The 27835-nt window shown below is 39.8% G+C and overlaps 3 protein-coding genes across 8 annotated transcripts in view; 1 reads left to right on the forward strand and 2 right to left on the reverse strand.

Annotated features, from left to right (window-relative positions):
- Positions 1–8022, reverse strand: part of mapk8ip3 (mitogen-activated protein kinase 8 interacting protein 3) — a 48621-nt gene extending 40599 nt beyond the window's left edge. The window contains 1 exon segment of the mRNA XM_055152558.1: positions 7213–8022. Coding sequence (XP_055008533.1) covers positions 7213–7518 — 306 coding nt within the window. The 5' untranslated portion in view covers positions 7519–8022.
- An 879-nt stretch (positions 8023–8901) lies between these two features.
- Positions 8902–11521, reverse strand: jpt2 (Jupiter microtubule associated homolog 2). Its single transcript, XM_020922657.2, has 5 exons — positions 11381–11521; positions 10563–10714; positions 10322–10476; positions 10018–10048; positions 8902–9944 (listed from the first exon to the last, which is right to left on the reverse strand). The coding sequence occupies exons 1-5, from the start codon at positions 11434–11436 to the stop codon at positions 9718–9720; spliced, it is 621 nt and encodes a 206-aa protein (XP_020778316.1). The 5' UTR covers positions 11437–11521; the 3' UTR covers positions 8902–9717.
- Positions 11522–11591: 70 nt separating this feature from the next.
- cramp1 (cramped chromatin regulator homolog 1) lies at positions 11592–27835 on the forward strand. 6 transcript variants are annotated; one of them, XM_055152561.1, is made up of 21 exons: positions 11628–11777; positions 12345–12490; positions 13904–14280; positions 14816–15006; positions 15080–15233; positions 15421–15504; positions 15634–15682; positions 15775–15860; positions 15946–16069; positions 16172–16253; positions 16374–17261; positions 18967–19129; positions 19223–19383; positions 19458–19532; positions 19601–19682; positions 20909–21016; positions 21123–21280; positions 21858–22044; positions 23624–23785; positions 24315–24460; positions 25540–27835. In XM_055152561.1, the coding sequence occupies exons 3-21, from the start codon at positions 13905–13907 to the stop codon at positions 25651–25653; spliced, it is 3390 nt and encodes a 1129-aa protein (XP_055008536.1). In that variant the 5' UTR covers positions 11628–11777; positions 12345–12490; position 13904; the 3' UTR covers positions 25654–27835. The 6 variants fall into 6 exon arrangements, with proteins under 6 accessions (XP_055008539.1, XP_055008537.1, XP_055008536.1 ...); XM_055152564.1 differs by lacking the exon at positions 12345–12490 and having other exon boundaries at positions 11592–11724; XM_055152562.1 differs by lacking the exon at positions 12345–12490 and having other exon boundaries at positions 11619–11777.

The raw sequence follows: 27835 nt of genomic DNA on the forward strand, positions 1-27835 counted from the left end.
TTCAAGCTTCCAAGCGGACCACTGGCTAGTTTCCCATTTAAATTGCCTTGTTTATGTTTTTTTTCCCCCTAAGCTTTTCACAATGCCATTCTCAGTGCAGCAAAAGAGTCGACTGTTAATTCTCTAATCCTTTGGCTGCAGAACAACCCTGGAAGTGGTACTATGAAGCAAAAGATTAAAACAAGCAAACTGGCAAATTCCTTGGTACTACAAGAACCCAATTCTTGGAACTATTTGTCTGGAAATAAACCAAAAATGAATGTAATACAGTCAGGTAAAATGATAGTGCTGACTAGCTCTACTAAGGTAAATTTTGGAACAAATATACAAATAGAAAAATGAGAGAACATTTTCTTAAAAAGACCAAAAATGTAAAAATGTGTTTATAATATTCAAAAGGTTAAAGATTTTGGATGCATTCAATGCTTTTTTCAGATTTTGCCCAAGACTTGATGGAGACTTGGTTTAGTCCAGGTCATAGACTGTTTAAAAACGTGGATTCTTTTTCACTGACAAAATTTCAAAACATTTCCATGACTTTTTCATGACCCGAAGTGAATTTTCCATGACTTTACGGCACCTACATGTGTACAATTTATCAGACTTTTAGGGCTAAATATGAAATGTTAACTCTTTCCGCTCACCTTATGATTTGGTATTATAGTTTTTTAACATTCAAAATACTGTCAGTGCATTTACTGTCATCTCTTTTAAACAAAAGGCGCATATATTCATAAATAATCATAACCTAATGATAACTTAACAGAATGCTGTAGGTGCGTGAAAGAGACACTAAAATTATTTTCCAAAACTTTCATTAAATTGATAAAGTTCCAAGTTTTTCCAGGCCTGGAAAATGACATTTTCAATTTCCATGAGTTTTTCAGGATTTCCATGACCGTGGGAACCTTGAGTTATTGGAGTGAATTTGGGGCGGAGTTCCTTATTGAGAACAGGAAATAATTTACGGTCAAAATTGCAAAATAAAAACACCAGGATCATGTAGAGCAGGTTAATAAGAACATTTTAAGCCCAAAATGAGGAGCCTGACAACAGCGGTCACAGTGAGAGGAGCAACATTTTTTACAATACAAAGTGAACTGGAGCTTGAATTGATGGAGCTGGAAGAGCACCCATGCTCACTTCCTATTTGAAACGTGGAAACTAGTGGGTTAGATATGTCTATTTATATATACGGTCTATGTTTCAGGTTTATTCCAAATTTAGTCAAATTTTTTAAAAGTGTGCACGCACGTGTATCTTTTACTTTGGTTTTGAGGTAATTACTTGTAATTATTAATCAAAACACATTAACGATATAATTACAGCAATATTCAACATATTCTGTGCTCTTAAAGCCCTTACTCCCCTGTGGACTAATTTGTGTACAGAGGCCACAAAAAGCCATTACCTCCCATTTCCGAGTTAGACCCTGTTAATGCAGACGATCATGTATGAGTCATAGGAGCAGAGCTTCTGGTGACACAAATAGAAATCACACGAAGGGAGAGTGTCAAAGCTGATAAATCCTGCCATCTTCTTTTTGCAATGTGTGAAACAATCTCATTATAAAACAGAAATCTACTAAATTCTATAAGAAATACTGTGGAAAAATATGTACATTAGTAGATCTGTTTTGTTTTTTTTTGGTTTTTTGGCAAATATTTACACTTGAGAATAGACTGATGATTAAAGAAAAAACTAAATCACATCTTGGGAAAATTCAAACCTCTACAAGAATCTACTTTAGGTCTGCATCAAAACTTGATCCATGAGTTAAGAAGATGTTTCAAATTGAACGGTGGGAGCTGCCCACTATAGACCTTTTTCACAACGACCAGAAGTGCACCGGTTTAGGTTTGCAAAACTTCCGGTTAATGGTTTACTGTGGCAAAATATTTATGGAAATGTCTGTCAAAATGCCAAATCTTCATCCAACAAGATCGACAAATGATAAACATTTTTCATGAAGAATTTATCCACAACTATCAGGGAAAGAAAGATGAAAGCTTAAAGGCGAACAAGAACAACGCATTAATGAACTACTGAGCAAAATTGACGTTATGGTATACTAGAATTGCATTCGAACTGCACAAATCTCTCTGTCTATGCTAATATCGACACCATGAAATCGATTTTTAATTTTAATTGTAGAATCAGTCTGCGTGAACAAGTTACTTATGTTTTATTCATGACCATGACGTTAGTTTTGCTCAGTGGTTCACTAATGCCTCGTCGTTGTTCACCTTTAAGTTTTCGTCTTTCTTACCTTGATAGTTGTGGATACATTTTTCATGGAATAATGTTTATCCTTTGTGGACCTTGTTGGTTGATGATTTGGAGATGGGGCAGGCAGAGTGGAAAGTAGGTGAAACATTTCCAGACATTTTGCCGTAGAAAACCATTAAAGTTCTGCAAACCAAAAGCGGGGCACTTTTGGCCGTTGTGAAAAAGGTCTATTGTCCTTCCTCTCACTCTGATGTTGACCCTTGACAGAGAAACAACTGTCTGGGATAGTCACAAGCTGTTTCCACGTGCTTCTTGTCTATGAACATTTCTGACTCGATAGAATTGTTTGTCCCTGGCAGCCATAAAACAAAATGCCCTTTAAAATGTCTAGATCTTTTTTCCATAAATACATGTTTTTACAATATTATTTGGAATTAAATCTTGAATTGGAAGAAATAAGTTATGTACCACAAGGCCTTCAAAAGACCAGTATAACCTGCACTAATAAAAAACTAACTTCATGGCTGCTGGTGCTGGGGTTTAGATAAGGATGTAATGATATCCAAATCTCTCGGTACAATATTTTCACAATATTCATCTCACGTTACGATATTTATTGCAATGTTTTGTGGCGGCAAACTGTGAATATGCTATTTTTTCCTCTTAAAATGCCTTGACAACCCAAAGAACTAAAACTTAAAAGTGCTTAGAACTGTTATTTCTTGTAGTTTGCACTCATACAGAGCAAAGGATCATGGTCCATGTAGTTCCCCCTGTTTTTTGTTTTTTTTTGCTATTGCTGCACCATAACTATTGATTTAAGCATAGAGGCTTATAATTTGACATATTGTGATGGTCCACGATATTATTTTAGTGAGGACTCTTTCTGATCAGAGAGTCCTTCTAGGTTTAAAACTGCTGGATTTCAACATTGAAACTGGCAACCCAAATTCAGCTTTCTGATAATCGTCTTGTCAACTAGTACACAAAATGATAACAAACAACTAAGTCTCGTCAAGGCATTTTAAGAGGAAAAAGTAGCATATTCACAGCTTTGCCTCCACAAAATATCACAATAAATCGCAATAAATCGTATCATGAGATGTATATTGTGAAAATATTGCATAAATATCGTATGAGATTTGGATATTGTTACATCCCTTATCGTGAGCCTTCCCACCATATAGTGAGTTTTCCCATGATATCGCAATAAATATCGTACCGTGAGGTTCATACTGTAACAATATCGTATCGTGAGACTTGGATATCGTTACACCCTTATGTACAATGTTTTTGTAATTAATAAAATCAGCATTATAATTGTTATCAGTAAAAGCTATATTTGATTTGAACATGTCTACCTCTTATATATGGACACAGAGACATGTTTATGAAAGTTTAAATCAAAATTTTACGGTTATTTTAAAGTATTCTGCAATTTGGATTATGGCATAAACAAGACTCATGTTCGTATAATTTTAAAAATGACATTTCAACTTAATTATTTAACAGTTCAGTTCTACCAAATACAAACAACACAACACGACAGGGAGCTGTGAGAGTGTGTGTGTTTGTGTGTACCATTAGCTGGGGTCTAATAACCTTGTAACATGAGCTGTTTCTTTCTTGTCGCTGTGGAGGAGGGCGTGTGATTGTTTTGCTTCAGATGCAGATTCTCTCACTCTCACTGGGCCTTTGTACAGTGCGATCCCTCTCTCACTCCGATGACAGCCCTTCTATTCCAGTCTCTTTATCTATCGGCCTGATTCTCTGTTTCTCATCTCATACCACATTATCTGGTTATGGTTTTTTTTTCATAATATTGATTTACTGAGATTCCCTTCCCCCATCTTGTCTGGCAGCTGTTTTTGGTACATTTGTTGCTATTGAGTGTTTTGTTGTGTCTCGTCATGTTGGCATTATTACATTTCTGCAGGGTATTAACTCCTTACACATAACATATTTAGATCACTATGTTGCCTTTTATTGTTTTGAAAATGCGATAGTCACCAAAAATGACGTATTAACATGTTTAATAACTTTCACTTTTGTATTTGATGCTCTGAGTACCCCCTCGTTTGTTCACCAAGTCACTTTCCCTTCAAAATGCAATGAGATATCACATAGATTGCAAGATTACTCAAACATGAATGACAAATAAACCACTCTAGGCATGTTTCTGACGAGAGAACAGCATTATTACATAAATCGATTGTGCATAATATCCACTCTTTTAATATTATCAACTTTATAGTAATTCAGTTGTGGATCAAGACCACTCGAAGGGTATGTACATTCACACACACCTAATCAAAACTGTGACAAATCTCAGAACTAATCCTGGACAAGAATGAGTGTGAATGCAGCATAAAAAAATTAAGTCAAACATTTTGTCATGTTTATGTGATTATCTTTAGTACTGACACTTTTTCAAATGACTAAATCTAGTATCTGGATATCACTTTTTAACGCATTGTACGCCTACTGATTTGTGACTAAATCGAAACAAAAAATAGGACTTGACCAAATATTGGGGAAAAAATATGAGTCATGTGCCACAACTTCATAATACGAGTGATATCCATTATACGCCCAAAGATTGATGGTCCTTTTATTGTAAGTCTACTTCCTATGCAATGTTTTGTTTCCTCATCAAGAACAAAGCTGGAGTTGTATTTGTTTTGTTTTGTTCTTTCTTTTTTGAGTGATCCCGCATACTATATTTGACATCAGAAAGATACCTGTAATCAGACATCTTCATAAAACGGAATGCAAATTTATCACTCAAATAATCCATCTGTAACTTTGAAGCTACGGCAGATTAAGATCGCTTCAATTCAGGTCACTTCCTAGCCTCTAATGCCAATAAAAAAAACTGGGCAAACGTTGTTCAGAAAGTAGTAAGTACCCATAAATCCTATAAATACTTATTATAGGACATATAAAGTTTTATTATTGAGCGGTCATGTTACTTCAGTCGCCTATAGTTAATTACGATGCAAAATATGTGTTTCTTTTAAGAGTGATCCTAAAGTAAGTCATTTTATTATATGTAAAACTCTTAAAAGGAATAATTATTTGGTTAAACGTAAACAAGTGAGGGAGCATTTACTAGTTTGCATAGCTATTACTGTGTATTTGCATATGTTTAACGCTCACTGTATTCCAGTTTTAGCACATATAGGCTACTTCTGCATTACAAGCAACTTTACAGACTTGTTCTTACTGCAAATCTTTGAGCTATGTAACATAATATTTCCATTTTCTAACATGCGCTGTGTCAACTAAGCACACGTGTTCTCGAAAGACTGTCTGTACGGGCAGGTCCACTGTATACATGCTGACCTTTATGTGGCCTTTCTAATTGATTACTGTCTGCATTTTGGACACAGTTGAGTTCACTGACCCTTTTAGAAGATTGGTTGAAATTGACTGCTTGTTTTGCCATAAATAATTAGTCCTTGAAATCTATTACAATCTAACTACACTACACACATGCTTATGACTAGATTATAAATATTGCAGTGAGGTTTAGCGCAGTGGATAATATGTTTACATGCACAGAAATAAATCGGATTATCTGATTTCTGGAGTTCAAATCAATCAATATTTGAATATTCTAATTACTTTGCAGGTTCTTACTTGCAAAACTGTGTAGAAAATTGTCAACTACAAAGACAAAAATGGTAAAGAATGACGTTAAAGGTGCACTGCGTAACTTTTTGGTTGGGGGTCTGTCATTGCTCTGCCTGGAATGTTCCGCAGTATGACATTAAACAGCATTATTAAATTAAGGTGCTTCTTTAGGTCAAAAATACCTAAAAAGTTGCCTCTCCACAGATCTAACCTGTAACTTTGGTCTGGTTTGGTCTCCTTTAATGCCATACTGTGAAACATTCCAGCGAAAGCAATAACAGTACAGAGAAAACACATTTGAGAGACCCTCCAGCAGAAAAGTTACTCAATGCACAATTTAAAAAGTCAAATGTTGTTTTTAAAATCCATTATAGGCCCACTTATGTATCTATACTACATACAATAGTTTTCTTCTAAAATGTGTTGTCTTTTATGACTTAGGGAATACTTATAAACCAAATATTAATAAATTTTTTCTACTCCAAAAGAAAGTTATCAGGATTATTAATCATGCAAATTACTACGCACCAACAAATCCTCTTTTTGTTAAGATAAAAGTACTTAAGTTTTTTTTATCTTGTTGACCAGAGTACAGCCATAGTGATGTACAAAACCTATAATTAAATGCTTCCTTCTTGTCTACAGGAGTTATTTGAGCAGAGTCAGTATAACCTTATAAGAACAGACACAAAAATGAAGATAAGAACTAAGAAAATAAGTGACTATTTCTGGTAGCGGAGATAGTGTATGAAATAACCTGAATAACATTGTAGAAAGGTATAAAATATTATATTTTGAAAGCTAGAAAGCTCTAGAATGAATGAATTATGCATTAAATTTTGTTTGTTTTAATTTATATTTTGTCTCTTATATATACAGTAAGTCGCAAGTGAAATTGTAAATGCAAACTTGTTTTCTTTCTTGGAATACTGTCATTGTTTATTATAAGTACTAGTTTTACTTTTACTTCAGCCTAAACCCTTTCGGTCATGGTCTATGGGGTTGTAGTCTATGTTTTGTTTTGTTTTGTTTTGTTTTGTAGTGCTGCAAAATGACCGAATAAACTACTACTACTTCAGTTTAATGTCATTTTTGCATGTAAACACACACCAAATGCTAGATCTAATAATTACATCATCGGACTGTACAAGTAATCTGATTTTCACTGGGCTTGTAAATGTACCCAGTGCGTGAAAGATTGAAAATAAGATAAGCAAATCAATGTTACAGGTGCTACTAAGTCATGCGCATTGGTCCATGTGATGCCTGCACTTTATACTGACACAGCTGGATGCGGGATGGAGATGCGAGCCGAGGCCTAGTCATGACAGTGCCGCGTACACCCACCTCCTCCGCCTGTTTACGCAGCGCCTTCTCCCGCTCGTACTGGGTGATGAGCTGCTCGTTGTCCTCCTTGAGCAGCTCCAGCTCCACTAGGTGCTCCTGGTTCTCCGTGAGCACCGCGTCCAGGTTCTCCAGCACGTTGACCACCAGCGGCATCAGCTCCTTCACCACCTCCTCGTCGTAGCTGCGGATGAGGCGCTCGAACTCGCGGTAGATGGTGCTAGCCAGGCCCGACACCCGCTCCGACATGACAGTCCCGGAGCCGTAGTCGTCCTGGTACACCACCTCGTCCAGCTGGAGGTCCATCATGTTGGCAGCTGGCGGGTGTTCAAAGCCGGCGTTGCGCGCAGATTACAGGCCTGGAGGCAGAGAGTGTCACGGGCTGTGGATGGGGGTTTCCGCGGATGGATAGGCGACAGGATCAGGTCATATTCAGGAGTGACAGGCTCGCAGGGGAATGGGTGCAGCTGCGGCGGAGCTGGACACAGTACCGCGGTCTATCTGAAAGCAGAGGCTGTTATTCCCGTAGCATTTCGCGGCGCTGAGTCCATGTCTCGGAACCAAACGTCGTCTTCGATATTGCACCTGCCCCTCAGCTGCAGCCATGGACCCCAGCCATTACAGGCGGGGAAATAAATAAATAAATAAATAGCTAAATAAATAGGTAGGTACTGTCCTCACTGAAGCGCGGGGCCGCTCCTAACGCGCCGCTGCTTGGTCCATGTTTCCTTTCCCCCTTGTAGCGGGCAGCGGATGCCGCCGGGCCCGGGTTGATGGTGCGATCGCCCCGCTGTGGGAGAGGCTCACCTCCGCTTCAGATGGAGAAGCCTGCTGACCCACTCCCTGACGTCACACCGTCTGCAGCCAGCGTCAATGCGTCAACGCGAGGGTCAAATCGGAAGTGCTTCTAATCAAAATATTGCACTTGTTCATACTTTACTTGTTTTAAAAATAAACTCAAATTATGCATAAATTCTCTGAAATATATGAATGGACCTAAAGCTCAAAAAGTGTATTCCTACATAAGGGCAATTCCCCTGGACTCTATGAATTCAGGCTATCATCTTTTTTCTTTTCTTAACTATGCAAATGCGCTTTTTATTTTGTTTTGGTTTTTTTTATTATATAATTTGTTGTGTTTATGTTCCCTCGTCCAGCCATTTTGTTGTATCACGTTTGCGCACTCAGATGTGTGTATTTAATTTTTTTTTAAAAAAGCTATTCATACTTAAAAATGTAGTTTGTATAGATTAAGAATATTTATATATTTATATTTTCTTAACAGTGGCAAATAAAAAATAATTATCCAGGGAGACCAGGTTATGCCAATGCCTGGACATACCTGCAAAATATCCTCTTATTTTGAAAGGAATATTGAAATTTCATGTTTGCAATTGACCGTTCACGATTTGCAGGTTATTTTTTTCACAATGAACCGTACCCACCACTCACGAAGTCCTGCTGAACGAGACAAAAACCATGTTGAGGAAACTAGTCATGCCTGGTCCTCGTTTCCCGTTTTACCAAATTTAGCTCTGGAGGATGAGACCATTATGAATCATCAATAAAGGATGGTCTGTTCGACCGCTTTTCTTCAGCTTTTCACTAGGGGGCAGTGCTACACAACATTCTCTAATACATTTCAGGATACGTAATAAGCGTATATTACTAGATGTAAACAATAACACAAGCTCAAAATTCACAACAACTTTATTGCAACTTACAGGATTCTTTCTGCTGTGTTCATTGCTGGCCATACAAACACTACTGGACAAGGTAGCACCCAAAAAAAAAGTAATACAGTCTGTGGGGATGAATAGAAAGTTCACTGGATATCAGGGGGAGTTAAAGCACTGTCTTCTGTCGTTTTAATTTAAAACATAAACAAAGGCCTACCGCACGCAAGAACTTACTTTTACAACATGAAGCAATGAGAACAAAGCAGAAAACTACCTGCACAATATATTCAGATAAAATATTACAAGTGGAATTGTTTGACAGTTGAACGCAATTGATTTGTCTCTTTGATTTTTGGCTTTTCTTTTAACAAACATTCTGCTCCATCGGTCGTTTTAATCTACAGTATAATCAAAAGGGAGTACATTGATGTTTTAGTAAGGCCACTGGCTAAAATATGTGAATTACTATAAATGAATATAGTTTTCAATCTAGAATATCGGAATATTCAGCATTCGGAAATCTTAAAAAGGCAAAATTGAATATCCTTTAACAATCAACTGGATACTCTTACAAAACCATTTAATCATGACAGCTGTGGATCTGATTGAGAGCACAGCTGTACTGAATGATAGGCTGCTGCTGCTGCTGCTTACACATTATTAATGAACAAGGCCTTATTAACAGAGTTAAGTGCGAGCGGTTGAGGCAAACACAGAAAAAGGTAAAACTCCTGCGATGTTAAGATGAGATAACCGTTGGGAGTTGGACGTTGGAATGAAAGAAAGTTACAGACAAACAATCAGGCAGGAGCGGTGAATTCAGAGGCAATCAATAGAACACAACGCTGGACTTTCCTCCTGGGGGATTGAGGACCCTGTTATGGGAGCGGGGTATGGGTCCGAGATGGGGCTCATGGTTCTTCTGGGAGGCTTCAGTCTCAGCGGGGGCAGTCGTCTTTGGCTCAGGTGCAGATGAGACAGGAGACACCTCTTTGGCTGGCTCTGGTGCTGGGGCTTCTACCTTTACCTCAGGCTGGCTCACAATGGGCTCAGGTGCTTTGACAGAGAAGACAGTCAGTCAATGCAAAGTTAAATACAGTGCATTGATAAAATGATGATCATAACTCACCTGGTGACTCTGGTCCGACTGTTAAATTGTCCTGAAAACAGAATGGGTCAAATTAGAAATATGTTCATGTGCTTTGAATAGAAATTAAAATAAGGTTGGTTTGTCAGACTATGGATGCAAATTAAACAATTTCTGTATAATTGACCAAATTAACAACAGTTAATAAATGAAATAGAGGATAATAAATGATAGATAGAGAATAGAGACTACATATTCTTGCAAAATGGTGTGATATACACATTTATATAATTACATGGTTGTGGAAAAAAAAAAAAAAAAAAAAAAAAAAAAGGTTCCACCATACCTTTGGCTTATTGGGGTGGCCCCGACTGGGGCTTTGGACTGGTGTAGAGTCTGCTGACCCAAATATGTTACCACTTGTGGGTCCACCTGGAGGTATAGGTTTCTGAGGCCGAGCTGGAGGTTCAGGTTGGCCAAATATATTACTACTCTTCCCCCCTATGAGGATAGCAATTCATGGTAAACGACTGGCATGGGGGTGTGAAGCAGTCATTCTCTTATTATGAAAAAACATTAAATAACACCTGGAGGGTTTGAGCGTTTGGCAGAACTTTGAGGCTCTTCAGGAGGAGCAAACACTGAAGAGGCCATCTTGTTGGGCTTTCTTTGAGCTGAGGCATCCTCTTCATATCCACCAAAAAGATTACTAGACCCACCTCCAGGAGGCCTCAACACCCTGCAAAATAAAATGTTGCAGTTATAACAACTATTGAATGGCATATGTTTGGTAGTAGTATCAAATAAAAAGTGATAAAATGCTGTGTAATATAGAACAAGTTCATTTAAGTTTGGTAGAATGAAGAATGACGGTATCTGCAGTACTGTACAGCCGTGACAGAACATGTATCAGGTCAGAGCAGAGGCCACGCAGAAGGAGCCACACGTCACAGCTCTTTGGCTAATGGTAATTGGGAACAGGCATTTAAAAAGGTCGCAAAAGCGAACCAGAATATTCGATTACATTTGGTTGCAGAGCGTTTTTGACTGAAGTACTCTGTGTTTACATTTCACGTAAACACGTTAATTCCCCGTGAGACAGGATTAGTGCGCATACAAAAACATGACTTTTTAAGCGTTTCACTTCCGCAATAGACAACGCCTGCTCAGTTAACGCTAGCCTTGGCTAAAGCTAGTTAGCACTTGCGATAAAGTTTACTTGCGCTTGTTCAGGACATAACGGTATAAGTACATACAAACAAGATATTCCCCTTCAACAGGAATAATACAAATACTGAAAGCGTTGTTGTTAGATAAACGATGAACTCTGTAACATCTCACGATATTCTCGTGATACTTGCTTACGAAGTATTACAGCAACGCCACACAGACAAACATGTTGTACCTGGAGCTCGGCTTCGCTCCGGTATCCAGCCCCTGAAACATATTTGTCGAAGTCATCTTGGCTTTTTATGGAGCTTAAGTTTCCACGAACTCCTGCCAGCTAGAGCCCAGCTCCTCCAGACCAGCGTGTGCCCGACTGATCTGTACTCCGAGGAATGTCCGCCCAACGGTCGCAGAGGAATATAACCGGAGCTCGTCCAATCACCGGGAGCCCGAGAGGAGGAGCGCTCGGTCTGCGCTTCGCCGCCGCCCGGGAGCTCCAACACAACGGCCCCCGGCTTCAGCTTCAGACACGGAACGTAGAAACGTGTATATTTAATGATCACCAAAACCACGACGAGTCATGTAAAAAAATAATCTACTTAATACTTGACTTGCTAACAATGTATTGATTTTAGGTAAATATTTTATTCACATATGACGTTTTTTTTTTTTTTTTTTTTGACAAATGAACTTTCTGCTAACTCATTGGGGCTAATTGAGAGAAAACAGGCTAAAATTATTTTAATTTATTCCTTTAAATTAGAGCTTTGAAATTGTCACTTCTTTATTTTATGTTTTTATCCACTGTTGTGTTTTTTATACTTTTATTTTATTTTCATGTGAACTGTATATTTTTATAAGGTGCCGTTTTTGTTTGTATCTGAAAATCTGGGGGGGGGGGGGGACAAAAAAAAACACGTAGCGCTTGCTAAACATTTTCATGGAATTGGCTCTGTGAGACAAAAAGAAACTATTATTTCGGTTGTATAACAAAGTCTGTTATGCAACCTTTAACATATACTGGTGAAGTCCATATTAAATTCCTTCAATGAAAATTCCCTCAAATTCGATGACAAAGTTGAGAGTTTTGGCCCTTTAAAAGAAATAGCACCACGATTGGTCTTTTGAAATATATTGCTGATAATAATTGGTTTTAAAGCCCATCAATCATAAAAATAAATCCCGCCTTCTTGCCGTTGTAGCCAATGGGAGCGTTTGTTTTCGAGTTGTAAGAGGCGTGGCCAAAGCGCGTGGAAGTTCTGCAGGAACTGTCAATGCGCGAACCGCAAGCTACTGTCACAGCGCGATGCTAGTGCGGGCCTCGTCTGGATTTACACTTTTACTGCAGGTAATCGAACAATCTGAGCATATCTACTTAAATTAAACATGTTATACTTTGGCAGTGTAGTGTTTTTGTCCTCTGCTGTTGCGCTAGTTTGTAATACATCAACAAAAGGGAGGTACAGCTATGCTAAAGCAGTGCCCAAACTGCACCTCGAGCAGCCCATTTATGGCCTAAAACTACTCAGTGCTACTGTACTTTGAGTGGAGAAATAAAGTGATGAATCCTAGCTATATTAATAGATTTTAATTGTGTCTAACATTTAATAACGATTTCAGTAAAATTAAAGGGGGCTAATAAGTTAGAAGATTTCTTTAATAATCAATCTTTTCCAAATAACACTATCTCTAACTACAGTAAAGTTCAAACCAAGTTTTGGCTACTTGGACAATAGTTTGGTGAAATAATGTAAGGCATAAAGTAAATTAGAGGGTTTTGTTATGTTTTTATATCTGTCTATTTCCCCCTTGAATTATCAGTAGACAGATTTATACATTACTTTGCTTTAGACGCATCTAATACATGTGAATGCCACAGTGCACCTGATGCAAATATGTGTGTATTTCAACTGCAACATATAAGCTGTTAAGATAGTGCTGCAATTGGTGGCCCTGGTTTGTATGATTATTATTTTAATGGTTAGAGGGCTGTGTGGGCAACTCAGCACTAGGACACTAAAAGGCTCCATTCAGCCTGGTTTAATCAAAGTATCTGCTCGTCTATTCAAAGCAGCTTGGCACATAAGTGCACCAACATAGTGCGCCACATTTTGGGTATATATATTCATGTATTGGTATGTGTTATTTCCTTTAAATTAATAGTGAAAATGAGCTGTTGAGTAATGTTGTTGCTGATAGAAAACTGTTGAACTGCGCAGAGTTGAGCTCAGTCGAGTCTGGAACAAGGAGAGGGCAGAAAGCGGAGATATTGCTCTGGGTTTTATTATGCTTAATTTGCTCAGTATTTGTCTATTAAGCCGATCGGATCCATGGTGAAGAGAAAGAAAACGTCGTCTATTACAGATGAGCATGATTTTGGGTAAAATTGTCATTGAAAGAAATACTTTATTTAGAGGTCGAAATCACCGAGCGATTGTCGTTGTCGTTTCTGCAGGGCGCTCCACTGAAAAGTGTTCGCATTTGAATTTAGTTCAAATCCTCTCTCACGTTTCCTTACTTTTTGTAGAGAAACACTCGAGTGGACACGGCGGTTAGTTAGCAAAATGTTTTTGCCTCTGAATATTATTTATTTGGGCACGTTAAATTTATATTTTTGGTGTTGTTTTGTCGGGACCAGAGAGGGGATTTGAAACAAACAGCGGCGGCCATGTTGAGACACAGCGATCGCTGTCTTTAGAAGTTAATTTTGGCTATTGCTTTGCTCACAACGTGACAATTTGTCTCTAAATATGTTTGGCAGCATGACCACGGGCTCTAGGGAGGGGATCGGTGTCGATGAGGGCAGGAATCCGTCTAAAAATCCCGAAGGTTGTGACGAGGAGGAGAGCGGAGAGCAGGCGAGCGAAGAGCACAGTACAAAGGGAGACGACGGAGTGGAAAGTCTTAATCCATCAGCAACTGCTCTGAACCCCGGTCCAGCTCCCGTGCATCCCGCTTCTGAGCCGAACCGAACCGGGCACAGCGCGACCCAGCAGCCACATGCTCCAGCCGAGACCACGCAAACGTGCCCAGACCAACATCATTTTCTACGCTCCAGCGTCCGACCTCCAAGCAAACGCATACGGAAGGATTCAGTGGGCACGACCATCAATGGACATGGCGGGGCAAAAGCGAAAGGTAATGCAGGTGACCCGTGTGCCCTGAGATGACCATGTGTGATGACGATGCTTAATAATGATGTGTAATATGGGAGGATAAGGCGCATATTATTATGAGCAAACTGCTGTTCTATGTGGGAGTGCTTTTCTGCTCCCTCTGGGCCGCCAGCCGCCTCAATCCACCTCAGCACTCACATACTCAAAGTTTCAACAACAATTCTCTGTCGTATATATGTTGAAAATTATGATTACCTACTTTGGAATTTATACAACATTTCAATTATAACGTTTTGTCACACCACTTGATAATAAATATTTTCATTATTAATGATTAATTTTTAGGCCTGCACATTAAGCACTGACAAAATCTACAATGTTTTGAGAAATTATGTTCTTAATTGCTGCAGTCTTCCACAAATCCTCCATCTTATGTCCTGTAAAACCAAAGCCAATCCAGGGTTGCATCAATTCAACTGAGCATTGAACCACACATGCATATTTGTTGCTACAGCAAAACAATTAACTCTATGTGCATATGTTTGTCTGTTGTTTAGGTGCAGAGAATGGTTCTAGCCAGGTTGCCGTGGGACAGTCAGGGGCTGCGTCCGGCTCCACAGGAGCATCCAAAGCATCTAAGGGTCAGGCCTCTGTGGAAAAGGACGAGGGGAACCAGAAGCGTGCTCGGCGTCAGTGGGAATCCTGGAGTGCAGAGGACAAGAACAGCTTCTTTGAGGGACTCTATGAGGTAGAGGGAAGAACATTTAGATTGTGTCCCAAATATGTTACAAACCTATACTCATCATGTGTTTGCTGTACAGTATGGGAAAGACTTTGAGGCTATCCAAAACAATATTGCAATGAAATACAAGAAGCGAGGCAAACCAGCCAACATGGTTAAGAACAAGGAACAAGTTCGACACTTCTACTACCGCACCTGGCACAAGATCTCCAAACACATTGATTTTGCCAATGGTAAGTTCTCTTTTGTTTTGTTGTACAATTTCTGTTTTTGTGTAGTATGCAAGGTTAGGTAGTCTGTGTTGAAGATAAAGAATGAGATATGCTTTATCCATTACTTAAAGGGACTGTCATGTTATCTCAAAGCAGCATGTGCATCCTGCATGCTGGTTGCTATAGTGACAATGTTTTTACTCCACAGTGTATTCCCGTGCGCTGAAAAAATCCTCTCAAGAACTCTATGGTCTCATCTGTTATGCAGAGCTCCGCAAGAAAGTTGGTGGAAGTAAGTAGAGGCTCTATCATTGTAACTGTTATTGCCTAGAAGTTTTTGTAATGGGATTTAATGTATTATAATCACTTAAATGAGACAACACATGTTCTAAACCACTCTCTTTTGTGTTGTCTTTGTTAGTGATGGATGATAAGAATGTGGCAAAGCTCAATGAACTCATTCAGCAAGGGTATGTCACTGAATAGTAACAAACATTAGGAACAGAATTTGCACAACCCCAAAGATATAATCATATATTTGTTTCTTTTTGTTAATGAACAGGGCCACAACCGTACGCTCCAAGGGGAGGAACTTGAGGATAAAGGCGCCAATGTGTAGAGCCCTAAAGAAACTTTGTGACCCAGAAGGTAAGAGTTTAAGAGCTCATACATGGCACTATTCTGTGTAATGTAGCAGGTGTGCTGAGCATCTAGAGCTAATGTATATCTGCAGGTGTGAGTGATGAAGAGGACCAGAAGCCGGTGCGCCTCCCCCTGAAGATGGCAGTAGAGCTACAGCCCCGCACCTCCTACTCCTGGGCCCGAGTGCAGAGCTTGGCCCACAACCCTCGCCTTAGGTCAGCTGAAAGTCGGCTATGAGCTTCTGTTATTCTAAATACAAACTACGCTTTATTTACAGCCATAGTTACACTGTCTGAACATAATGTATGTTTTTTCAGAATGGTGGTGGAATTACACCGAAAAGTCTCCAGCCTCATTGAGTATTTGAAGCAAAAGTGGGCGTACCAGGACCAATGGATTGTATCCTTTCAAGACAGTACTAAGAAATTATAAAGTGTCAACTTTAGTAAATGGTCGTACATCTGTTACCTAATGCACAAACATTATGCTTAATTTTGTCCTTAATGCAAATTGATCCAGCTTAAGAGTCTTATGGAACGAGAAGCTCTGGAAGGAGGCCAGTCCTCTGTGGCTTCCAGGTCTCAGCAGGATGAGCTGGTCCTGTACCCTGCAGAGAGCAGTTCCTTGACCACGCTGCCTGGAGTAGCACGTGTTGTGCACTCCAAAGCCTTCTGCACCGTACACTGGCTGGAAAGTGGCAAGAATCGTCCCAATAACAAAGAAATTCCTGCTGCTCAGATACTGGGCATTCACAGCTCCTCATCGCGCCCTGCTTCAAAATCTGGAAAAGGTGCTACCCTCGCTGGAAGTGTGGCCTCAGGCACTTCCCAAGGAGAAACCAAAAGGATTGAATCACACAATTCAGAGCCATCATCAGATCCTGTAAAGCTAGAGGAGAAGAAACCCCAAAAACCCCAGCTTGTACCACCTTTTCATCTCCACGAGGAGGGCCACAGACAGTCTGAGGGGGACAAGGAGAAAGCCACCAGCATGGACACAAATGGTAGCATAGTGGACACTAGTATAATGGACAAATTAAGTAATAGCACTCCCAGTTCAGAGCAGTGCAGAGAGGAACAAGGCAACATGGTGTCTTCTCCTGAAACCAGCCGGACTCCTCCAGCCAAGCCCCTGTTACCTGAGGTGGGAGGACCTAAAGAGCGGACAGTGGAGCAGATCCGAGAGGAGGGCTGGAGCTCCAGAGACCCAGACAGCGTCACTCTGGCTGAGCTATACCTCATGTTTGGAAAGCCCGGAAAGCTTCAGCTGGAATATGACTGGCAACCCATTCCAGCTCCTCTTCACAGCTCAGGGAATGGACAAGAAGCGGTAAAGCACACGAGGATGAACAGTGTGCTGCGTTGTCTGTTGAAGCTGGTGTCATCCGAGGCCAATCCTAAACCTCTGGTAAGAAGTGACTTTGCTGTTTTTGTGTCTGCTCTATGTCATAGTTTGTGATTCATGTGTTGTGTCCTAAAATTTGATGGTGTTGCAATTTCAGATGAAGGGCAAGGACTTGTGTAACTCTATGGGAGAAATATCCAAATTTGCAATCCCCGGTCGTTGAACCTTATCATTATTAAAACTGGCTCCACAATCTTGCCATTATAATTTTTAAAGAACACGTGTTTAAAATATAGTGCCTGAGTCTGCTATATAACTATAATCTATGACACCCATGGCTCATTATGCTGTAATTTGCACATTTTAAATTGCAATATTAATCCAAATCCAAATCCACTTTATTTATATAGCACATTTTACAAACAAAGCAGTTTCCAAAGTGCTGCACAGAGATCATAAAATGAAGATAACAAAAAGGTAAATCGCTAAAATTTGGTCATACCACTAAACATACCACTACTAAAACAATAAAACCAGTAAAATCAAAAACAAGCAAGACCATAAAAATCATAAAATGGCAGTAAATAAGTAAAAAAAAATATATATTATTATTATTTTTATTTTATTATTAAGATAAATAAAACACACAGAGGACCACAGAACTCGCGCAGTGTTAAAAGCCAGAGAATAAAAGTGGGTCTTAAGTCTATCTTATGTGTGTTAAGTGGGACTTATTAATCTAAAACACTTAATAAAAGAAACAAGTCCGCTAACTTCTGCATTAGTAAACGGTGGTACCCATTGGGAGCTAATGTCTCAGTAAACATCATCACAGCAAAGAGCCGACAACTCTGATGGACAGCTGCAGATCACTCTAGAGAGTAGCAGATTTTTTTTTTTCCCATTTGTACCAAAATGATAATGCAACGTTGCTGTATCCTATCCTGAGTAAAAAAAATACAATGGAGTACAAAGTATGTACAGAGCAGTGGGCGTATTCCTTTGGTGGTGAAAACGGGGGTTGATCGGCAATACAGCGTCTTGAAAATGAGTGATTAAAGATTGCTCAAACATGCAGGAATTGCTCCAAGTACAACTTTGAGAAGATAAATAAGGGGAAACAACTATAAAATGGTTAAACACTCTGAAAAGTTGATTTTGGAGAGTAGGTCTGCTCTAACATTTCACCTTGTTTATTTATGCTGACAAATGTTAACAGCTAATTCTACCATACAATTTTTTCCTGTCCTCCATTTTTGAATAGGTTTATTTGCTGTATTGTGTATTTTAGGGGTCCCCAAACCCTGAGCTGGGGACCAATACCAGGCCGCGAAAGCGCGATCCCCCTCTCCCATACGCCGCGTGAAGAGTCCCCCAACAACTTCTGTACGCCATGCGAACCATCCCTTCTCCCATATGTTGTCCGGGTCGCACCACTAAACCAGAACTAAACCAAAACTAAACTAAGTCTAAGCAAGGACTAAACCAGGTCTAAACTAGGACTCAGCCAGGTCTATACCAGGTCTAAATCAGGTCTAAAAACAGGTCTAAATACAGGTCTAAAGCAGGATTAAAGCAAGACTAAAACAGGATTTAGCAAGGACTTGACCATACCGCGTTGACTGTGCACCGCGCTGACTGTGCACCGCGCCTCCTCCAACCCTTTCTGGTCTGCGAAATATTGTCTGAAATAAAACCGGTCCATGGCGCAAAAAAGGTTGGGGGCCACTGGTATATTGTACACTGATGGACATATGTGTTTTTGCAGGCTCCAGAGATGTGCTCCACTGCAACATCACCGCTGAAGACCACACCGGAAGAACACCAAGCTGTCACTCCCCCAGGAAAAAACACCATAGCGGGCATACGTAGCCCTAGTTTTAGCCGACAGCAGAGTGTCCGAGGGGGGCGGCTTCTGCACGCTAACGCAGGTCTATATACGTTTTATACTAGTACACAGACAGAAACTTCAAGAACTGCGTAGGAAAAGGATGTTCTTGTTCTAAATGTTATGTGCTTTCCAGGTGGCCGCAGCCTGTCACGCTCGCTGCTGGGGTCCGACTCTGAAGGGGGGGTGTTTGCAGTGCCAACTACACTTCCTCCAAACAGCAGCCGCCACAATAGAATGTTTTCACCCAACAAGGAGGCGGAGCTAGCCCTAAAGCAGCAGCTGGACTCCATTAGTGTAAGAAAAAGAAAAATTACATCTTAAACAGTTAATCATTGAGATTTGAAATGATTTGTGTTAATTCTTTGCAGATGCAGTCAGATCTCTTCTTTTCAAGGCAGAGAAAACCTCGAAACAGGCAGCTTCGTAAACCGCTTGTGGTGCAGGTAAGACAACAAAGTCAGGAAAATGTCAAACTTCCTAAGCAGGTGTTGACATAGTGTTGTGTCCACAGAGAACGCTTCTGCCCCGGACGACAGGAGACACCTCACAACATGTCTGCTCTTTTTCAATCCTTTCAAACTCCTCTGCCACAGGTACATGCTACAGTAATATTTGGTTTGTCCTTTCAGTACCAAGTCATGCAAAACTGCCAATAATAAATGCAAAAACAAATGCAGTTAAGTACAGAATGTATTCATTTTAAAGGAGCAGTAGGTGATATTTTTAATATATTTGTTTTTCCCCAGCACAGATATATAGTACATATATTGTAAAAGCAATATTCTCTGTTGGCATGTTAGATGTTCGCATTATCCCAACAGCAAAACAACACTCTGGCCTCTGAAAACCTCTGAACGTTTTGAAACTTATGAACTAGTGTCAAGATTCTGCAACGATAATTAAAAACTAGGGTGGGACTTGATGAAAAAAATAATCTAAGTAATTACAGGCTTTGTAATTAATTAATCTAAATTAATCGTGTAACAATATTTGCCCCAAAAGCAACATTTATTTTATGCAAATGAATTTTAGTGGATGACTTCAAAAAAGCTTAAGTTTAAAAGTGTCTGTGTGTATTATTTGATGATGTCTGGAAAAATGTCTTGAAAAAATAAATTGAATTTCATTTCAAAATAGTAGACAAAGGTAAGGTCCCTATCTAAAACTGAAGAGACTAATGTTAAAGTGCCATTTTACTTTAAGTTGTTACCTTCTGAACGCAGTGTATGTCTTGCAAACTTTTTTCTACACAGTTTGCAATAAATGACGCCTTTCTCAATATTTCCATCGGGTAGTTTTTTTAATAGAAATTTACCGTCCAGCAAGCCCAGAGCGCTTTCATGCTCCGTTGTTGTAGTCAGAACTGTATGCGTCAGTATAATTGGCATACCACGACATGGTCCACTGACAAACGTGCAATATTTATTCATATTTTTAATGCATTATTTTCTTTGTAATTAATTAATCATAATTAATGTGTTAATGTCCCACCCCATTAAAAACACTCTTTCTTTAGACAATAGAATGTTATTTTCAACATTAAATTGTAATTTTTTTTTATATTACCATGTGACCTCACATCTGTGTAATCCCTCAGTCGTCGAGGAAGGACTGCCCTATGAATATAGTATTGAATAGTATCAGATTTTTGATACATTTGATTATGAACCTGTCATAAATAGATGCTCAAAAGGAAAGTGAGGGAGTTTGGACCACTGCAAACAGTTTAAAATGAACTGCTTTGAGTTTTTAAGATGATAAAAATTCAGTACACTGCCTTTAATTTACTTGGAACCAATCTGATGTTTTCCTCCCACAGGAACTGGTTCATTCCGCCCAATCCAGACGCGCCTTACTACTGCACCAAGGCCCTCTGTATCTAAATTCCCTGCAGCCACCAGCTCTTCAACAAATGCAACACTTTCTAGTATGATATGTTAATGTGTATTTTAAATTCATTCAAAATTTTATCCAACAGTTGATTATAGTTTTCTTTTTTCTTGCAAATTAACCATGAGTCTTGTTTATTTTAGGTGCTATTGACTTGGCAGCCAAATCCGCCGGCATCATTCCTGGCAGCTCTTGTCCAGACTTAAGTTCTGCCCCTGTTGAAACCAGCCCTCTCCTGAGCACTGCCCCTCTCATAGACGCTCAACCCGAGTCACTGCTTCTTCAGGACCACGCTCCAGAGGTCAGCTGTCTGCCAGAGCTTCAGTTTTTGGTTTTCTCAGCCTCTTAGGAACCTCTATAGACCCTCTAAAATGTCCTCAGAATGTTCAAGCTTCTGGAATGGAGCTGACTGGAGGTGAAATGAAGTAGACGTTAGGAGTAGTATATTGTCATAGATTAACGAACGCAAGATGCTAATAGGTATTCATAAGTATTTGCTACAAAAAATAAGCAGCTGTTTTCAATTTCCAGTGAATTGCCAGTTTCTTTTCCAAAATGTTGTCCCGAAATGCTATTTGAGCTTCACAAAAAGTATAATTACCTCAAGACCACGATTCTGCATTCTTCAAAAAGTGTAAAAAAATAACACAAAATACCATCAGAATTTTTTTTAAAAAACCAGGATCTGATATCACTGCCAAAACACTTATTATTTATTTATTTATTTATCTTTAATGAAATTCTTCTGTTAGCCCAACATTCCCAATTGAAATTACATTATGTTTAACTTTGCTTTTGCCTCCAGTTGCTTCTGTTCCAAAATTTAGAGTGTGTATTTGTTTACCAAAGGTCTAAACAAGTTGCTCTCTCTTTGTCAGAACGGACTGCCTCCTCCTTCTCCTCCTGGAGCTGGGGGTGGGGACTCACTCTTGTCCCCGCCCAGCGTTGCCTCTCTCCTGGACATCTCTCTCCCCGGTCCCCCTGAGGAAGCTCTGGCCACTGGAGAACCTCAAACGCACATCAGTGACTCCATCATTGAGCTCGCCATCAACTCTGCTCACTTTGGTAAGCACAATTCTGCAGTTTTGTTAGTATTTAACATACTGTTCTAGATGCTTTATTTGTAACTTTTCTGGAGGACGGTCTGCTACCTGCTTGTCGTATTAAACATAAAGTGGATCTATTATGCAAAATCAATTTTTCAAAGCTGTTGTCAAAGTTGTTTCTCCTCATCATTTACTCTTTTGATGTTGTATTTATAGTGATTTATGCATGTTTGAATAATCTTTATGCTCATCATTGTTCCATTCAACCTCTGATTTCACCACTCATGGTATACGGCCACTGCTCTATACTTAGTTCTCCAATTTAATTCTCTTTAATCTGCAATTATATGTAGGTTTCAGCAGCATTGCGTAGTCATTTTGGTACAAATGATAAATAATCTGCAGCTCACTAGTCTGATCTGCAGGTATCCAACTGAGTGGAGTGGCTCTTTATTGGGAGTCAGTGGACTTATTTCTGTCATTAAGTCGTTTTAGATCAATTATTGTCCAAATTCTAACATAGGCTCTTTCAGACTGCAAGGCTTAATTCTCAATTCAGATTTTTTTTGTGAAGTCATTCACATTTCCAATTAAATGCGACTTGTACATAATCTCCAGTGTGAACGCGCCAAAAGACTGGATGACACGACGATGTCACACGCAGCGAGCGTGCTCAGTGTTTACAGACGTTGCCTAAACGCTGGGCTTGTCTCCCAAAATATGATCCAGTTCTTCGCAAAATAGACAGGTTACACGTCCATGGCCGCTTCATTTGTTTGAGTCTTTATTTTTTGTTGACATTGGAGCCAGGACCGCCTGTTCGGCCATTTGTTTGCCAATCATTTCGAAAACCGCCAGGTTCCGATAAGACCCCTACAATTCCACCAAAATATGAATAAACTCACTAACCTCGCATTCCCTCCATTGACTAGATCCGAGCCTGACGTGTAGGTGGGATGAATGTGACCTGGCCGTTCAGACTGAAGTTGCATGTCAAAAGATCAGATATCTATCAGTGTTAGGAGCACATATCCAAGTGGCCTGGGTCGCATTTGAAAAAATAAGATCTTTCTTGTTCAGACTGTCATTAAAAGATCAGATACAGGAGCATAGGGGCGAAAAAATTGGATTTGGGTCACTTCAGGCTGCAGTCTGAACGTAGCCACAATGATCCACAGGTGAAATAGATTATATCTATATAGCACACAATCTGTATAGCACAATCTTCTGTAAAAATCTCTGGATACAATCAGTTAACACCACCCAGCCAAGTTACAGGTCTGATCTGTGGAGAAGTAATCCCACTCATAGTAAGAATCAAACTTAATAAAGTGCTTTTCATGCAAAAATGTAACACAAGGTATTAGACATCTGCGTTTGAATTAATGTAAATGGCTAAGGTTTAATGGCGTACAGTGGAATTGTTCAGGCAGAGCAATAACATTTCCATAGATGCGGTGGACCCCTCCTCAGAAAAGTGACATATTGCACCTTTAAATGTTAAATGAAACAAATGTAAGAAGTAGTGTGGATACCATCCGGCGCACAGACCCATCGTACTCCACAGACCTGCTGAACCGTGGCCTTTTTTTGTCCAGGGGAAGAGGCAACACTGTCCAAACTGACCAGCAGTGATGGGTCCAAGCTGCTGGCGCCCTCTCCCTCCGTCAGCCCATCCCGCACCTGGATGCCCTCCCCCAGCCATGACCCTCAGTGGTATCCCAGTGACTCGTCGGACTCCACGCTGGGATGTCTACTTTGTGAGTACTACAACACCCAGCATGTGGCACACAAGCAGGCCGTGTTACAGGTCAGATTTGTGGAGAGGTGACCCTGTTTACAGTAAGAGTGCAGTGTCTGTTAAGCAATAAAACACTATTGGATAAAAACTAAATAGAAGAATAGAAATCGAGGCAAAGGAAGAGACAAGCAGGTGTCGAACCTTCCAGAAACGTCTTCAAGTTTACTTTTATAGAACATGCTTAATATTTGCTTCTAAAATTGTCACTTTTTTTGTTGTTTTGTTTTATATATGCATTTATATATTGACCTAAATACTTTTGATTGATTGTTTAACCAAATGATGCTGGTACCCTCCTCTACCTTGAAGCATGAAGTCGGCATGCTGATAAAACTGGACCAAAGTCAAACCACTCTTCACTGTAGAATGAATTAAAAGCAGTTAATAATATGTATATTTTGGGTCTTAACCTTAAATTTTTTGACACAGTGACCTTTCCTCTGAGGTCTCCCAGGGAATCCCTCTAATCTGCCTTTGTGTCTTTACAGCCAGTATGGTCTCTCCTGATAAGGGAAGGAGAACCACCCTCACCCCATCCGGCCCCTCCAGCGGCACGGCTCTACTCGGCCCCAGCCTCCTGGACTGCAACTCCCACGATTCTTTTCAATCTCGCGGCCTTCCTGATGTAGCAGAAGTAAGTACTCCTAAAAGAACAGAAATTTGTAGTGCCTCGAAACATTCATTCAGGCCACCAATACATTTATGCTTGGGCTGAAAATCAACGAATCTCCTCATTAATTAGTTAATTATTTAGTTTTTCAGTCAGACCCACACATATGGTTGTCCGTTCAACATTTAGTCCTCTCTGTTCCTTGTGTCCAGCGTGAGCAATGAATAATGGTAATGCTTTACAGGCTTGTCAAAGTCTCAAAGCGTTACAGTGTAGTCATTATTCAAGACACAACAATAGAACTTGGTTCAAGCAGGAATCGATCCTCTGACCTTCGGGTTGAGGGACTACAGCCTATTCACTGTCGCTGCTCATAAAGTTACAGTGGACCATTCACAGAAGAGCCCAGAAGCAGCTTTCAGGCAGGGCTCTTCAAGCCTGTAGATGAGCGGCTCATCTAGCCTCTATGTTGCATTTAACATGGTAGCCGCGGGGTCTTAAAGGTCTTAAAAAGGTTTTAAATGTCATGTTCCTAAATTAAGGCCTTAAAAATTTTAGGTCTTATTTTTTTCACAAAGGTCTTAAATTTCATTAGCCTATTTTTTTGTACACTCAACCGGGCTGCAGTGCAATGTTAAATGGAGGGAGGAAAAAAACAACAACGTGAAGTCATGTAACGTGAATGAACGTCTAATTTGAAGTATGTGCAAACAATACTTTGGTTTCTGGCACCAGTGGCAAAGAGTAAACAATCAGTACAGTGGAGGAAGATGTTGGATGGATCATGGGGAAGTATGTAGGTTTAATCCACAGTGGCTCTATAGTACCATAGTTTGTTTGTCATTATAAGAATTGGATCTTATGTTTTTCGTCTGCGTAATGGGTGCGATGTTGGTCTTAATTTTCATTTAAAAAGGTCTTAAAAAGGTCTTTTAAAAAGTCATACATTTGGGGTAGTCAAACCTAGTCCCTGTTTAACAACCTGTTTAATCAGCACAGGAGTCGTTAAGCATAAAAACAAACAGCCAACCCAAACATTCCCTGTATAAAGAAGGGAGATTTGACCCATGCCTAATGGTAGGGAATGATGCCGTCTGTTGCAGGTGGACACTCAGCTGGAATGTATGATGAGCGAGAGCAGTGTCGACTACATCGCCCGATTCAACGACCTGGCCCAAGAACTGGCTGTGACCGAGCCCCCCACTCCTCCCCCATGAGGAGACCATGACCATGAACTGAAAATCCCATCATTCTCTGTGTGCTGCTTCGACTGTAGCACGCATCTTATTTGAAGGAACTTTACCCCCTTTAGAGCCACCCCTGTCCCGTCTGTAAGTGCAATAAGAGGACATAGTCGTGTTTAAGTGCGTTAGATTCACTGAACTGCTATTTATGGTGCAGAAATCTTTTTAATGATAAAATTACAAACCTCATGTACAGGAACAAGAATACTATGCCATATCAGAACATTTGTATTGTTTATTCATTTTTCACTCTGAAGTTTTAGTAGGTGGAACAGGTCGCCAAAATGTGCAGTTCCAATGGTCATACAGGTTTGGTTTAAAGGTGGACTGTGTAACTTTTTGGTGGATGCTTGTCTCCATGGCAGTATTACCGTAATTTCTGGACTATAAGGCGCTACTTTTTTCTCACATGTTGAACCCTGTGGCTAATAAAACGATGAGGGGAATATATGGACGGATTATTTGTTTGGCACATTGTCCATTCATATATACGGTGTCTGATTTGGCAACACAGTGGATACACGCAGTGCAGAAAACACATAGATCTAGGGTTCACATGAAGTTGCTACATTAGCGATATTGTCAGTGCACTCAAATAGTTTATCGCCGTGTGATAAAATAAGTTATGATGTTAAATTAACATTAGTGAGGGGGATACGTCTTACCCGTGTGCGGAAATGACAAGAAGAAACATCTCAAACTTTCAATAGCCAGACATCCACTCATACCTGATTGATAGAACTAGCCCCGCCCCCAAGAGAGTCTGAAATCTGCTGAAATCCTTGAAGACACTGACATGATACAGACAGGACAGAGGCTCTTTCTGCAGGAGACATGCAGAGCGTGTGGAGAGATGGTGGTGATGTGCCGAGGAAGATGCTCGTTTGATTGTGTTTTGAGGAGTTATTTTGTGCTTCATACACACGGCCTCCTCACGGAAAACACACAAAGAAATGCAGATGACGCAGCTTTTAAGTTAAAGGCGACTGATGTGGCTGTGGAAGAAGAAAACAGAAGCTGCTGCACGTGAGCTCGGCATCAATTAGTCAGTGGTGAGATTTTGGCGACGGCAGTGTGACGAACTGACTCAAAGCAAAAACACAACAAAAGCTTTCAGAGGCAATAAAAGCAGACGGCCCGAACTTGAAAGCGTTCTTGAAGATGTGAACACCCGTGGTTTATATTCAAATGCGGCCTATATATGTACAATTTTAATATTTTGTTAAAATTTTGTTGATGCGACTTATATTCAGGTGTGCTCAATAGTCCGGAAAAAACAGTATTGCTTTGACTAGAAGGTTCCACCATATCACATTTAACTCCTATCTCCACTGAGACAAACGGGTGATTTTGACAGGCCAAGTTACAGGTCAGATCTGTGGAGAGACGACCCTGCTCAGAGTAAGAATGCAACAAACCTGTAACTGAATGGATCTGGTTAACGCCAAACTGTGGAACATTCCAAGCAAAGCAGTACAATCCATGAAGACAAGCAAAAAAGTGACACAGTGCTCCTTTTAAACAGAATTTCTTCATAAATAATCATTTAGTTTTTTCAATGTCTTACAAATTTCAGCTACATACAAACTTCCCACAGTGCTTCATCAGATTTCAGCTACTTATTTACTACTGAAATGTATAATCAAACACTAAAGCCATATCCACACTCCTGGTTTAGGCAGTGGACTCTAATGAATCCATGTGATGTCATTCCGTATTCAAAACAGCCTTATTTGAATACACACACTACTGATTATATTTGCATCAGTAAGTTGTAATGACTGATTGTGCAGAGGTCGTCTCACGCCATACATTGGATTTTTAACAAGAGGTCAAAATTAAGCTCTTAAAATTCATTGTGTTTGAGTTTTGATACACCTGTTATATGTATGTACCATAAATAGTTGTCTTTGCAGTTTTTTTTTCCTGATGGAAGGATTTTTGTATATTTGCAATTCCAGTGTTCACGGCTTTTTGTATCATAATGTAAATTGTTATTGGGCCTATTTATTACATTTCTGGGAAAAAGTGTCTTCTGTCTGATAAGATAACTCCTTTAACAAAAGTAACAGTTTGGATTGTTCTGTTTATATAAAAAAAGCTTTTTATTCTGTGGATAAAGATGTTATAAAAGTGTCTTTGAAACTGTTGTCAA

This window comes from Boleophthalmus pectinirostris, unplaced genomic scaffold (assembly GCF_026225935.1).
Source record: "Boleophthalmus pectinirostris isolate CB_2022bp ecotype Guang Dong unplaced genomic scaffold, ASM2622593v1 HiC_scaffold_17, whole genome shotgun sequence".
NCBI lineage: Eukaryota > Metazoa > Chordata > Actinopteri > Gobiiformes > Gobiidae > Boleophthalmus > Boleophthalmus pectinirostris.

Bases quoted from the DNA above. Each gene is read 5' to 3' on its own strand.
- cramp1 (XM_055152559.1), top strand. From the start codon at position 13,473: ATGGTGAAGAGAAAGAAAACGTCGTCTATTACAGATGAGCATGATTTT. The intron at 22,045-23,623 runs GTAAGCACAATT...TTTTTTGTCCAG, and splicing joins CATCAACTCTGCTCACTTTG to GGGAAGAGGCAACACTGTCC. The intron at 23,786-24,314 runs GTGAGTACTACA...GTGTCTTTACAG, and splicing joins CACGCTGGGATGTCTACTTT to CCAGTATGGTCTCTCCTGAT.
- jpt2 (XM_020922657.2), bottom strand. From the start codon at position 11,436: ATGACTTCGACAAATATGTTTCAGGGGCTGGATACCGGAGCGAAGCCG. The intron at 10,049-10,321 runs GTATGGTGGAAC...TTCTGTTTTCAG, and splicing joins GCCACCCCAATAAGCCAAAG to GACAATTTAACAGTCGGACC. The intron at 9,945-10,017 runs GTGAGTTATGAT...TCTCTGTCAAAG, and splicing joins AGTCGGACCAGAGTCACCAG to CACCTGAGCCCATTGTGAGC.